The sequence below is a fragment of the Oncorhynchus tshawytscha genome, linkage group LG01, assembly GCF_018296145.1.
Source record: "Oncorhynchus tshawytscha isolate Ot180627B linkage group LG01, Otsh_v2.0, whole genome shotgun sequence".
Classification (NCBI taxonomy): Eukaryota; Metazoa; Chordata; class Actinopteri; order Salmoniformes; family Salmonidae; genus Oncorhynchus; species Oncorhynchus tshawytscha.
Window position 1 is genome coordinate 13,964,569 of NC_056429.1, and position 15,400 is coordinate 13,979,968.

Sequence of the window (15,400 nt, forward strand, 5' to 3'; positions counted from 1 at the left end):
AATGAGGGATTTGTATGCATTGTTCTCATTTGGTGAAAAATGTGTTGAAAATTCTGTGTGACAAAAACAAGAATAATATTGGAGTAATGCTTATGTAAATGTAATACAACAACTGTAGATATATTTTTAAGACATAAAAAAATACAGCAGGCCTAAAAATGCTGCTGTTGTTGTTTTTGAAGATAAAAAGCCAACCACCGATGTTGGAGAACATGGTAATCTGTCCTCAACACAGGAAAAAAGATGTTCCTTCTAATCCGGAACAGGTTTTTAACAGGATCACCACTGCATGTCTTTCTGATGAACCTGCGCCCAGCTAACCAAAAATGGACATCACCACACAGATTACTCTGGAAATAAAAAAAACAGCAGAGAGATGTCCCCGGTAGATTACATGTGTGCGTTTCTAAAAGACATCTCCACTTTGCTAACCCCAAATGCCCAGCTGTGGGGTGGCCAAATGAGCACCGTGTCACCGGAGGACGAGCAAGGACGCGACACAGAGGGGATTACAGCATTTCAGCCTCACGCCACTCATTTTACAAGACGCTGACACGAAAGCCTTCATGTCGGACATAATGAGGCGCAGGCGCTTTCCCCTCTCCTACCCCACCAGATGCCCTGTTTCCCTTTTCCTATCCCACCCGAGGCCCTGTTCCCCCCCTATTACCCCACCCGAGGCACTGCCTGTTCCCACTTCTACCCCACTCGAGGCCCTGCCTGTTCCCCCTCCTACCCCACCGAGGCCCTGCCTGTTCCCCCTCCTACCCCACCGAGGCCTGCCTGTTCCCCCCCCCCCCACCAAGGCCTGCCTGTTCTCCCTCCTACCCCACCCGAGGCCCTGCCTGTTCCCCCTCCTACCCCACCCGAGGCCCTGCCTGTTCCCCCCCTCCTACCCCACCCGAGGCCCTGCCTGTTCCCCCTCCTACCCCACCCGAGGCCCTGCCTGTTCCCCCATCCTACCCCACCCCAGGCCCCTGCCTGTTCCCCCACCAAGGCCTCCTACCCCACCCGAGGCCCTGCCTGTTTCCCCTCCTACCCCACCCGAGGCCCTGCCTGTTCCCCCTCCTACCCCACCCGAGGCCCTGCCTGTTCCCCCTCCTACCCCACCCGAGGCCCTGCCTGTTCCCCCTCCTACCCCACCCGAGGCCCTGCCTGTTCCCCCTCCTACCCTCCTACCCCCACCCGAGGCCCTGCCTGTTCCCCCCCGTTCCTACCCCACCCGAGGCCCTGCCTGTTCCCCCTCCCCCCACCCGAGGCCCTGCCTACCCCCTCCCCCACCCGAGGCCCTGCCTGTTCCCCCTCCTACCCCACCCGAGGCCCTGCCTGTTCCCCCTCCTACCCCACCCCGAGGCCCTGCCTGTTCCCCCCCTCCTACCCCACCCGAGGCCCTGCCTGTTCCCCCCCTACCCCACCCGAGGCCCTTGTTCCCCCTCCTACCCCACCCCCTGCCCGACCGGCCCTGCCTGTTCCCCCCTCCCCACCAAGGCCTCCTGTTCTCCCTCCTACCCCACCCGAGGCCCTGCCTGTTCCCCCTCCTACCCCACCCGAGGCCCTGCCTGTTCCCCCATCCTACCCCACCCGAGGCCCTGCCTGTTCCCCCCCCTACCCCACCCGAGGCCCTGACCCCACCCGGCCCTGCCTGTTCCCCCTCCTACCCCACCCGAGGCCCTGCCTGTTCCCCCTCCTACCCCACCCGAGGCCCTCCTGTTCCCCCTCCTACCCCACCCGAGGCCCTGCCTGTTCCCCCTCCTACCCCACCCGAGGCCCTGCCTGTTCCCCCTCCTACCCCACCCGAGGCCCTGCCTGTTCCCCCTCCTACCCCCCTGCCTGTTCCCCCCCCTACCCCACCCGAGGCCCTGCCTGTTCCCCCTCCTACCCCACCCGAGGCCCTGCCTGTTCCCCCACCCGAGGCCCTCCTGTTCCCCTCCTACCCCCCACCCGAGACCCTGCCTGTTCCCCCTCCTACCCCACCCGAGGCCCTGCCTGTTCCCCCTCCTACCCCACCCCGAGGCCCTGCCTGTTCCCCCTCCTACCCCACCCGAGGCCCTGCCTGTTCCCCCTCCTACCCCACCCGAGGCCGTGTTCCCTAACCACTGTATGACCCCGAGCCCCAAGCTCAACGCTCTACACTCTGAGTGAGGCACATCTCTTAGCTTTAATCCCTCATCGGCACCAAGATTATTACAGATTTAAAATGAAATACAATAACAGGGTAGAAAACATGAACAATATGTCACGTCTCCAGCGCAGTGGATGAGAAATGTACAGTCTTATGCGGCTTAAGTGTTTACATTTCTGACAAAGTGTCCTTGATCGGATTGCCGAAGTTGGTTATTTAACTGTCCAACCGGTCAGTTTGCCACCACAGTGAAAAGTAGTATTTTTCTATGATCTCACAGTATGGGCATAATGTCTTTATAACTAGATGGGCAACTCTGAATGATGGCACCTATGTGTAAGTGAATCTACCCAGACACATCAAAGCTAAATGTGAAAAGCTAGACCTCAAACCGAAGCCATGTTGAAGATATTGGATGTGTCATGGGGAAGTGTGTGAGAGTGAGAAAGAAATTGGGCCCATGTCAGAGGAGATTAGGTCTCACAGTGAGACAGACAAATATGTGGTTCTTAAGGTCAACCTCGCTCCCCCTCTGCCACCCCCCGCCTCGCTCCACCCGTGCCCCCTGATGTCTGGGGCGGCAGTGCCCAGTGTCTGGGGACAAAACAGACCCACTCCTCTGAGACAGATGAATAACAATATGACAGGTATCGGCCCTGCGGCAGTTCCACACAGCTGTCCCATAGGGAGGCAGAAGGCTTAATGGTGTCAGTATGTGTGTGGAGCCTATCAATGCAGAAAGAAAGCTGTTGTTCATGTAGCTTAGCTGTCAGGTTAAACAGATGATGGGTGGGTTCAGGGGGAAACGATGGGAGAGGATTTCTCAACATCATCACCATAATACTAATCATCATCATTATGGATCTTATAACAATCATCATTATGGATCTATAATAATCATCATTATGGATCTCTAATAATCATCATTATGGATCTATAATAATCATCATTATGGATCTATAATAATCATCATTATGGATCTATAACAATCATCATTATGGATCTTATAACAATCATCATTATGGATCTTATCTTCCTCCTCTACCTCCTTCACTTCTTCCTCCATATCCACCTCCTCATCCTCCAAACTCCACCTTCTTCCTCCATATCCACCTCCTCATCCTCCAAACTCCACCTTCTTCCTCCATATCCACCGCCTGCTCCTCCCTCTTACCTCCAGTAGATGAGGATTCCCACCAGGACGATGAGTCCCAGGAAGGTGAGGGTGGAGATCACTGCCAGAGGGACCATGGCCCTCCTCTCTCTCTCCCTGGCCAGACCCACCCTGGACTCATGGCTGCTGTTACTGGCCTCTGTAAGTGGTGGGAAGAGGGAAGAACAGACGAGACACACAACTCAGAAAACGTGTCATTCACTCATTCAACTACAACACATTGTCTGGCAAACACGTCAACAGTAAATCAATCCACATACTCATCCAATTTACCTTTCATGTTCCAACACAGAGCTCCTCCTTGAACTACAGAACCTTGTTCATTTACATTTTAAACGCTACAGTAGACCTTCGCTTTAACATCTTCATACCCATTCAGTTAACAAATCTAAACCTATTGCTACTTCTCTAACCCATATACAATTGCGACAATGATACATATGGATGAAAGTGAACACGAATGCTTTCACAAAGTTAACGTGCACTACAGGTTAGTTCATGACAATGGCTCAATGCTTGATGCACACAATGGCTTAAATCTATGGGACTCTTAATGAGCGGAGACCAAAAAAGCCTATTGGCAAAACTGTGCTTCTATTGCAAAGGCTTGAATGCAGATGGACTTTCTATGAATTCATTTTCTTGTCTACGGTCTGGATGTGGACAGATATATGGGATATTATAAAGGATTTTCAAGGTTACACATCACAAAAGATTTGCGAGGGGCCCTGAGACTGTCTGAATGATTTGTCAATTACATTGACTGTATAAAGGGACATTAGACCATAAGTGGTCTGCTAAGGCAAAAAACATTTGGGGTTAGGAAGAGATCTGCTGCCCTCTGCTGGAGATCAAGTGCTATAACCAATGGAGTTCTTCACATGATGTTACAATACACAATTGAGACAAAGGCATGTGCATGTTAATGTTAACGAATATAACACAAAACACGTAACAAAAGAACACTGAAATGATGATGACTGTGGACTTGATCATGAAAATGTTATAGAAAGCAGAAAGGCCATGACGGTGAATACACACACAGGATTTTAGTTGTCACAGAAAGGTGGTGTGTTAGGTGATATGTCTCCTAAATCCCAGAGTATTTCCTGTTCCATTGGCATCATGGGAGCTGTAGTTTTCCCCAATCCGACAGGCGCAGCACTGTGCCTTGCCTTGATGTACGGGGAGATGTTGCCCCCTTGTGGATGGTTCTTTACCTGCAACTGGCTCCTCCTCCTCCTCAGAGTCTCTCTCTGTGCGCTCGGTGATAGTGAAGTCTGATGACGTCTCGTTGTCGTACAGGCTCTCGCCCTGCCCCGAGCCACTCTCCACCTCAACACCTAGCGACCAGGGCGCCGCCACGGTCACCCCAGATACTGTTGCCGTGCTGCCCGCTGTATCGTTGGTGACGGCACTGCCGTTCTCGCTCTCAAAGTAGAACGATGAGGAGAGTTCTTCTGTGTCGATGTTGGGAGTGGCGGTGGCTTCAGAGGTGAGTGAGGGGGTGAAGGTGGGGATGTAAGGGAGCGCGCCCTCCCCCGAGGCTGAACTCTGAACCCTGTCCCACTCCTCATCTAGCTCCTTCTGGGCTTCTCCAAACAGGGTCGAGCCAGAGGCACTACTGTCTACCGTCTGCAGCTCAGGGGGGAGGGTGGGGGTGAGGGGGGAGGCCGAGTAGGGAGAGGAGGGGGCCGAGGTTCGGAGGGCCGAGACCCAGTGGTCCTTGGAGCTGGACGGTGTGGCTGTAACAGAAACGAGCAGGTCACTATGGAAACCTGAGAGAGGAGGATGAGGAGGAACAGGGGGAGAGGAGAAGGAAGAGAAGAGAGGCTGACCTCCAGATGGGTTGGGGGAGCCTCCCAGAGATGAATGGAGGAGATGGTCTAAATCGCTACCGGAGGAATAGAGCGCTAGGCTAGCCGTCCCCCAGTCAGACGTGGGCAGGGGGAGGTGAGGAGAGGCATGCAACCAGGAGGACGAGAAGCCATCCAGAGAGCAGGTACACAACGACTCCATGCCATCGCTAGCTACCGTGAATCCAACATCACCACCACCACCGACGACGACACCCACCAGACAAGACTCTACTACACGGCCTGTAGCGTAACTAGAGTCCCCCAGCCCACCAGATACAGAGCCAGTAAGGCCCGGGGTGGCCCCGAACAGAGAGAAGTCACTAGAGAGGAGAAGAGAAGGCTGCAGGGAGAGAGAGGTTGCAGGGAGAGGTCTGAAGGCTAGCTCAGTGGGGGAGTCAGGTAAGGTTTGAAGGGGGTGAGTGTCACTAAACATTGGTGGGTCACCCGAGGCCACAGACGAAGAACCAGACAACATATCACCATCACCACTATCATCATCATCACCAAAACCATGAGAGGCGACTGTCTCCCAACCATACAGGGGGTGTGAGGGGTGAGGAAGGAGAGACAGGGTGGGGGAGGTCGTGAGGTACGAGTCACCACTAGACAACAGTGCTGTAGCTGCATGCAGGGAGTCCAGAGCAGGAGGGGTCACAGACGACAGGGGTCTAGACGGGGGAGGGGCATGCAGGCAGGCGGTGGGGTCGTTGTTAGGGGTGGAGCCGGGGTTGCCAGGGGTCGACGTGTCACACACAGGGAGGGTGGAGGGGAGTGGCTCACCGTTGAACACCGGCTGCGTGGTCTGCAAGAGTGCCCCGGCGAAGGAGGAGGCAGTGGATGAAAACAAGGGCATGCTGGGACTTGTAGGCCATGGTGGTTCTCCCTGAGAGAGGGAGGAGGCGGAAGTGGCCATGGTCCGGCTTTCCGGGAGCAGAATGGCTATGGAAACACCACTGCCTTTTCCGCTTGGGACGGTCACAGGATACGCCACCCCTCTGCCCTTCTCGGTCTTGGTTGATGAAGTGTTGATGACATCAGTGCGTGATTGCGGAGTGGTCACTGTAGTGGTATACTTCTGGGTTCTTCCCCTGCCTCTGCTGCCTGCTGAGACGGCACCCTCTGCTGGTGCTCTGGTTGTACTGCGATACCTCTCACTCTGCTCTGTGGAAGTCTGTGCTTGGTTGGGTTGAGTGGTCCTGGATGGAGTGCCTGGTGTGGGGGTTCTCCTCTGGACAAATGGGGTGGTGGTTCTGATAGCAGGCAAGGGGAGGCTGGGTGGGCCAGTGGTTGAAGTGGGCCTGGTTCTCGTAGTGCTTTGGGTTGTCCAGTCCATGTCATTGTCCAGTTCTTCACCTGGTTTAGCCCAGGGTCCATAGTCCTCCTGGTGGGGAAATACATTCAGAGTGCATGGGAAAATACTGAAGTCTTGTCATGAGACACTGCTCCTCGTACTATATCCTACGTTTAAATGAATGCTTTTCTTGCAGTACGCTACTGACAGTATTATCACATTGCATTATGAAATAAGCTACATTTATGCAATATTATACTTACTTCCCCTTCAAACTCAGTAGAATCTGGATAAGGTGTTACCTCTGAAAAGCATCAGATGATAGCGTTAGTGACCGAGTCGTGGGATTTCATACTTAATAATGTACCTTCCCTACGAGCAAAGGATGTTGAAAATACATTACTGTACAGATGTAGGATCGTAATTTGAGCAGGGTGATCAATTAAGATCGTACATCTGTAAACATGTTCATACGAATATCAAAGACAGTGTGGCAATCGAAGAAAACAGCCTAGACATTGTTATGTGTGATTTGTTTTTCTTCAATTTAGCTACAACTTTGACAATTACTAACAATGGCATTATAATCGAAGATATTGGTCCCATTGACAAACCCAACGACGTTGTAACAGACAAGCACTTTACTTGAAACGTACATCAAAATGTGACGGAGAAAATATCTATAAAGTATCTGCCAAAAACACACATCCAACACAGCCAATACGTGAAAACCATTCTGACAAAAATCTTCGGACGCTTGATATCCACTAAGGTCACATCTTTCAATGGGTCCACAGTATATGAAGCGAAAACTCATGCGATATAATATTAATCTATACTAGAAATCTTTGAGAATATGTTGCTGTCAGTGTAGATACCAGGTGAGGGAGAGCGAGAGAAACAGTGAGATAACAACATGAGGGAGATGTTCGGTTATATTGGGCAGAACTTCCGGGTCAGTACAAACTGAGTATTCACACACACACACACACACGCGCACGCACACACACACACACGCACACACAAACACCATCTTACCTGGATTGGGCTAAATTACATATGGAGGCCTCAGGCCTGATCAGAATGGGTTTGTGAAGCATGAGGTGGGTTTATAAAGAGTTAAGTGGAAAGGAAAGGAATGAATGAGTGAGTGCACAACCAGACCTCACAAAGGAGTTGTTTTGTCACCACAACTGTCACAGTGCATTCGGTCACACAATTGTATCAAGTCATTTGGATGAGTGTGTACAATTCATGCACATTGAAATATGATGCAAAGGATTTTTAGCAACAATAAATTAGTTTATTATCAACTTCAGCAGATACAGAGTTCCCATCATTTCATACAAATGACAAATGCTGCCCATAAGCAAACATTCTCTCACTGTGACCAGAGGAAATGGTGCCATTTCAAAATGTTTTGTCGTTTGTGAGACATAGGACACATGGAATAACCTTTGATCTCAACCAAACAGATTGAGGGGGGTATTCCTCGCCTTAGAAATTGTAACGGTTCTCTTTTGGTGAATGAGAGTCGGACCAAAATGCGGCGTGTAGATTGCGATCCATGTTTAATCAACAAACGTAAAACACGAATCAATACAAAAACTACAAAAAACAACAAACGTGGAAACGTAACGAAAACCGAAACAGCCCTATCTGGTGAAAACACAGAGACAGTAACAATCACCCACAAACACACAGTGAAACCCAGGCTACCTAAATATGGTTCCCAATCAGAGACAATGACTAACACCTGCCTCTGATTGAGAACCATATCAGGCCAGACATAGAAATAGACAAACTAGACATGAAACATAGAATGCCCACTCAGCTCACACCCTGACCAACCAAAACATAGAAATATACAAAGTAAACTATGGTCAGGGTGTGACAGTACCCCCCCCAAGGGGACTCCGGCCGCAAAACCTGAACCTATAGGGGAGGGTCTGGGTGGGCATCTGTCCGCGGTGGCGGCTCTGGTGCTGGACGTGGCCCCCACTTCACCATAGTCTTCCTCCACCTTGTCCGCTTCCGTGACCTCCTAGCCACGGCAACCCTACTTAATAACACGGGACAGAGGGGCAGCTCGGGACAGAGGGGCAGCTCGGGACAAAGGGGCTCTTCAGACTCCGACAGCACAGGAGAGGAGGAAGGCTCTGGCAGATCCTGGCTGACTGGCGGATCTGGAAGAGTCTGGCTGACTGGCGGATCTGGAAGAGTCTGGCAGACTGGCGGATCTGGAAGAGTCTGGCAGACTGGCGGATCTGGAAGAGTCTGGCGGATCTGGAAGAGTCTGGCGGATCTGGAAGAGTCTGGCAGACTGGCGGATCTGGAAGAGTCTGGCAGACTGGAGGATCTAGAAGAGTCTGGCAGACTGACAGATCCTGGCTGACTGGCAGATCTGGAAGAGTCTGGCTGACTGGCGGATCCTGGCTGACTGGCAGATCTGGAAGAGTCTGGCTGACTGGCGGATCCTGGCAGACTGGCGGATCCTGGCTGGCGGATCTAACTGATCCTGGCAGACTGGCGGCACTTGCGGCGCTGGACAGACTGGCGGCGCTGGGCAGACTGACGGCACTGGCGGCAGAGTCCGGTTGACTGGCGGATCTGGAAGAGTCCGGTTGACTGGCGGATCTGGAAGAGTCCGGCTGACTGGCGGATCTGGAAGAGTCCGGCTGACTGGCGGATCTGGAAGAGTCCGGTTGACTGGCGGATCTGGAAGAGTCCGGTTGACTGGCAGATCTGGAAGAGTCCGGTTGACTGGCAGATCTGGAAGAGTCCGGTTGACTGGCAGATCTGGAAGAGTCCGGTTGACTGGCAGATCTGGAAGAGTCTGGCTGACTGGCGGATCTGGAAGAGTCTGGCTGACTGGCGGATCATGGCAGACTGACTGATCTGGCTGCTCCACGCTGACTGGCGGCTCTGGCTGCTCCACGTTGACTGGCGGCTCTGGCTGCTCCATATAGGCTGACAGCTCTGGCGGCTTCTTACAGACTTGCAGCTCTGGCGGCTCCTTGCAGACTGGCAGCTCCGTGCAGACTGACAGCTCTGTGCAGACTGACACTTCCGTGCAGACTGACAGCTCCGTGCAGACTGGCAGCTCCGTGCAGACTGGCATCTCCTGGCAGACTGGCCTTCCGGCTGCTTCATGCAGACTGACAGCTCTGGCTGCTCCATGCAGGCTGGCAGCTCTGGCTGCTCCTTGCAGACTGGCAGCTCCGTGCAGACTGACAGCTCTGTGCAGACTGACAGCTCCGTGCAGACTGACAGCTCCGTGCAGACTGACAGCTCCTTGCAGACTGACAGCTCCTTGCAGACTGACAGCTCCGTGCAGACTGGCAGCTCCTTGCAGACTGGCAGCTCCGGCTGCTTCATGCAGACTGACAGCTCTGGCTGCTCCATGCACGCTGGCAGCTCTGGCTGCTTCATGCAGACTGACAGCTCTGGCTGCTCCATGCAGACTGACAGCTCTGGCTGCTCCATGCAGACTGACATCTCTGGCTGCTCCATGCAGACTGACATCTCTGGCTGCTCCATGCAGACTGACATCTCTGGCTGCTCCATGTAGGCTGGCAGCTCTGGCTGCTCCATGTAGGCTGGCAGCTCTGGCTGCTCCATGTAGGCTGGCAGCTCTGGCTGCGCTGAACAGACAGGAGACTCCAGCAGCGCTGTAGAGGAGGAAGGCTCTGGCTGCGCTGAACAGGCGGGAGACTCCGACAGCGCTGGAGAGGCGAGGCGCACTGTAGGCCTGATGCGTGGTGCTGGTACTGGTGGTACTGGACCGAGAACACGCACAGGAAGCCTGGTGCGGGGAGCTGCTACCGGAGGGCTGGGGTGTGGAGGTGGTACTGGATAGACCGGACCGTGCAGGCGCACTGTAGCTCTTGAGCACCGAGCCTGCCCAACCTTACCTGGTTGAATGCTCTCGGTCGCCCTGCCAGTGCGGCGAGGTGGAATAGCCGCACTGGGCTATGCAGGCGAACCGGAGACACCGAGCGCAAGGCTGGTGCCATGTAAGCCGGCCCAAGGAGACGCACTGGGGACCAGATGCGTAGAGCCGGCTTCATGGCATTTGGCTCGACGCTCAATCTAGCCCGGCCGATACGCGGAGCTGGAATATACCGCACCGGGCTATGCACCCGCACTGGGGACACCGTGCGCACCCCTGCATAACACAGTGCCTGCCCGGTCTCTCTAGCCCCCCGGTAAGCACAGGGAGTTTGCGCAGGTCTCCTACCTGGCGTAGCCCTACTCCCTGTGAGCCCCCCCCCCAAGAAATTTTTGGGGCTGACTCTCGGGCTTCCTTGCCAACCGTGTTCCCTCATATCGCTGGCTCCTCTCTCCGGCTGCCTCTGCTCTCCTCGCTGCCTCCACCTGTTCCCATGGAAGGCGATCCCTTCCCGCCAGGATCTCCTCCCATGTATAGCAACCCTTGCCATCCAATATATAGTCCCATGTCAAATCCTCATTGCGCCGCTGTTGCTGCCTTTGTTGCTTCTCCTGTGGCTCCTGCCTGTTGACACGCCGCTTGGTCCCGTTGCAGTGGGTGATTCTGTAACGGTTCTCTTTTGGTGAATGAGAGTCGGACCAAAATGCGGCGTGTAGATTGCGATCCATGTTTAATCAACAAACGTAAAACACGAATCAATACAAAAACTACAAAAAACAACAAACGTGGAAACGTAACGAAAACCGAAACAGCCCTATCTGGTGAAAACACAGAGACAGGAACAATCACCCACAAACACACAATGAAACCCAGGCTACCTAAATATGGTTCCCAATCAGAGACAATGACTAACATCTGCCTCTGATTGAGAACCATATCAGGCCAGACATAGAAATAGACAAACTAGACATGAAACATAGAATGCCCACTCAGCTCACACCCTGACCAACCAAAACATAGAAATATACAAAGTAAACTATGGTCAGGGTGTGACAGAAATATAGAAAAGCACATTTTAAGTAAGTACATAGACAGAAGAGGACATGAAAAATAAACAGCTTTCACCCAGAGCCAGAACACACTACAAACAGCAGTAGAACATAGGAACAGGACTGGACAGAAAGAAGACCGAGAGTGGATGTCATACAGGGTTCATGATGTGCTGGGAAACAGAAGTGTCTCTGGAAACCTGTTACAGTTTGGTAGGTGTGACATATGTAAAAGGTGTGGACACCAATCAGAATTTCAGAAACCACGACAGAACTATATCCTTACTTCCTCTGAATTCCTCAACACAATCCATTAATGCCTAGTTAATAAGTCTATCTGAGAAGCCTTCACAGCATATTAATTGCAAACTGACTGACTACCATTAAAGAGACACAATAAAGGGAACTGGTTTGCAAATGGTCAACCATCTAGGTTTGGTCTCTACTCTTCATGTAATCAGAATGCTACGTACGGTCTGTGTAGAGGTATTTGCAGTCGCGGTTGTCAGTCTTACCGGGGTCTTCGAAGGGCATGTCGACGGACAGCTGCTCGCTCACGTGACCGTACAGACCGTTGGTGCACACGGCCACCACCTGCACCACATAGCTAGTATTGGCTTTCAGGTCCTGCAGCATGGCCCCCTGGGGAACAACAGGGAGAGGAGAGTACAGGGGATTTAGGGTCATGGTGGTGGAGAAGGTGGTGGTGTTGGTGGAGGAGGAGGAGGTGGTGAAGGTGGTGGTGGTGAAGGTAGAGGAGATGGTGGTGGTGGTGGAGAAGTTGGTGGTGGTGGTGAAGGTGGTGAAGGTGGTGGTGGAAGAAGTGAAGATGGTGGTGAGGGAGGAGGAGGAGGTGAAGGTGGTGGTGGTGGAGGAGGTGGTTATAGCATCTGCTCTTGCATTCAATCACACTATGGTTCTTTAGTTTCTTCATTTGTTTCTTCATTCATCCCTTCATTAATTTATTCATTCCTGAAAACCTTCTGAAATGTGATTGACCGGGTTTGGTCATCTGTGTGTGTTAGACCACCACCACCACTTCATAAAGGATGCTCACCACATCCTGGTCTCCGTCAGTCAGGTATTGGAAGGTTGCAGAGTCCTCTCCTTGGGCCAGCCTGTAGGTGACTGAGTACTTCTCTATCCCGGCGTCGTACACCGCCCTCGGCCGCTCCCACATCACCAGCAGGCTGGTCAGGTTATGGGGGTCCGCCTGCACATTCTCCGGCTCTGAACTACAGACTGACAGAGAAAGAAGGGAGAGAGAGAAATAGAGAGGGAGAGAGACAGAGAGAAAGGGAGAGAGAGAAATAGAGAGGGAGAGAGACAGAGAGAAAGGGAGAGAGAGACAAGAGAAAAATAAATAAAAAATATTAGAATTAATATAGATTAATAAGAATCAAATAAGAGAATCAGCCTCAACTGGGTGTTTGTCCTTCCTAATTGGTTCCATCACAGATTAGCGCTCCAGTACTAACGCAGATCACAGACACATTGAGACCCTGGGATTAATACAGATTACAGGAGTAGGGAGAGATTAAAGTCAATCGAAATGAGACCTGAGACAATGGCCAGGTACAATGACTAAACCGTTGACACATTTCCTACATGATCTATGCTAAAATCTGCACCTCAGTTTACCTACGGATTCATCCTCGGCCCAGGGGGGTTGGTGGAGGGGTGAATAGATTTATTTCATGTTTTTAATGATGGTGAGGGATTTCAGAAAGGGAGACTTACAGTTGTACAACCCCCATTTTCAACACAAGAGAAAAGCAAAAGGAACAACAGAGTCTTTTCCTAACTACTCGCAAAACAAATCACAACAAAAGCACAAAAATAATTGCCATCTCTATTTTGTTTTGCGAAAAGCATCTCACTCTGGTAAACAAATGGTATGTCCAATAACAACAGGGAAGCAAGATACATTTCACACCTATTCATGTACATTATATCATATTCAATGCACTCTATCTATTTTTCAAAGACATTTGAAAAGTACTCTGTGAAAGTGAGGAGGCAGCCACAGACTCTGAGCAGGTAACCTAGCAACTACCTGGTCTAAAAAAACAGAGACTAATATCAATGCGGACATGACACATTAAGTAGTGAGAGACAGAGAGAGAGAAGGTCTGTCCCTGGCTTAGCATATTAGCCTGGTGCCTAAGCATCCACAACAAATACATTCTCCCTTTAAGATTAGAATTTATTGAACCTTTATTTAACTAGGTAAGTCAGTTAACAATGTGTTCTTATTTACAATGACGGCCTACTTGTAAAGCCCCCGTGTGAGAGTCTGGGTATGATTAAGGAGGCACACAAACATGCTGTCTGAATATTAATGCCTGCCAGACTTCCAGCATCCATGTGCTAGTTAAAGTCCTGATTATGTTGAAAACACACATCAAACTACTGCAATCACTTCTTTAGTAGGGTAAGGGACGCCCAAAATAGGGAACGGTAGTGGTGACAGGCAGGCAGGTTACCAGTGCTTGCCTCCTATGACATTTTAATAGGCCACCAACAGTGTCATCAAATATATTTTGGACATTTGATATTGGTGTGTTGCTATTTGCTGTTCAGATTTTGATATTCTATGAAAATGTAGGCATGCTAGCAGATGCCCATAGAGTTCCAGTCATTGCGCTAATGCCAGTGAGCATTGGCTCGCAAAACTACCTCTAACTTCCTTCATACTGGGCACAGAGACATGCATCATCAAGACCATGATTAGTTGAATCGGGTGTTAGTACCAAGAACCAGGAGTGAATACAAGAGATTCATTCTGTAGCTAGAGAACTCATGATCTCCAGGAGTGACAAGAGTCATCGTTTTGCTAGGGCCAATCTACTTTACGATTTTCCCTCTTACTATCTCCGACTTTGCTACTTTGAGGAAAAATGTACTTACGATGACTGTGAAATGTGGTTGCCCCATAGCTATTTTAAGATTAACGCACTAACTGTAACTCGCTCTGGATAGGAGAGCTGGTGTAACTGAGTCAGGTTTGTAGGCCTCCTTGCTCACACACGCTTTTCAGTTCTGCCCACAAATGTTCTATAGGATTGAGGTCAGAGTTTTGTGATGGCCACTCCAATACCTTAACTTTGTCGTTCTTAAGCCATTTTGACACAACTTTGGAAGTATGCTTGGTGTCATTGTCCATTTGGAAGACCCATTTGCGACCAAGCTTTAACTTCCTGACTGATGTCTTGAGATGTTGCTTCAATATATCCACATAATTTTCCTGCCTCATGATGCCATCTATTTTGTGATGTGCACCAGTCTCTCCTGCAGCAAAGCACCCCCACAACATGATGCTGCCACCCCCGTGCTTCAAGGTTGGGATGATGTTCTTCGACTTGCAAGCCTCCCCCTTTTTCCTCCAAACATAACAATGGTCATCATGGCCAAACAGTTCTATTTTTGTTGCATCAGACCAAAGGACATTTCTCCAAAAAGTACGATCTATGTTCCCTTGTGCAGCTGCAAACCGCAGTCTGGCTTTTTTTATGATGGTTTTGGAGCAGTGGCTTCCTTGCTGAGCGGCCTTTCAGGTTATGTCGATATAGGACTTGTTTTACTGTGGATACAGATACTTTTGTACCTGCTTTCCCCAGCATCTTCACAAGGTCCTTTGCTGCTGTTCTGGGATTGATTTGCTACTTTTCGCACCAAAGTACATTCATCTCTAGGAGACAGAACGAGTCTCCTTCCTGAGTGGTATGACGGCTGTGTGGTCCCATGGTGTTTATACTTGCATACCATTGTTTGTACAGATGAACGTGGTACCTTCAGGCGTTTGGAAATTGCTTCCAAAGATGAACCAGACTTGGAGGTTTACAATTTGTTTTCTGAGGTCTTGGCTGATTTCTTTTGATTTTCCCATGATGTCAAGCAAAGAGGCACGGAGTTTGAAGGTAGGCTTTGAAATACATCCACAGGTACACCTCCAATTGATTCAAATTATGTCAATTAGCCTATCAGAAGCTTCTAAAGCCATGACATAATTT

General features: G+C 50.8%; 1 protein-coding gene across 4 annotated transcripts in view; it reads right to left on the reverse strand.

Moving 5' to 3' along the window:
- Positions 1-15,400, reverse strand: part of LOC112221070 (receptor-type tyrosine-protein phosphatase zeta) — a 95,319-nt gene that overhangs the window by 17,231 nt on the left and 62,688 nt on the right. For 2 of the 4 annotated variants that reach the window (XM_024383283.1, XM_024383202.1), the window contains exons 9-14: positions 12,445-12,629; positions 11,903-12,029; positions 6,710-6,750; positions 5,936-6,536; positions 4,517-5,041; positions 3,297-3,435 (exon numbers count right to left, since the gene is read on the reverse strand). In XM_024383283.1, the coding sequence (XP_024239051.1) occupies positions 3,297-3,435; positions 4,517-5,041; positions 5,936-6,536; positions 6,710-6,750; positions 11,903-12,029; positions 12,445-12,629 (1,618 nt within the window). The remainder of the gene's footprint in view (positions 1-3,296; positions 3,436-4,516; positions 5,042-5,935; positions 6,537-6,709; positions 6,751-11,902; positions 12,030-12,444; positions 12,630-15,400) is intronic. The other 2 variants (XM_024383427.1, XM_024383359.1) reach the window with 1 other exon arrangement.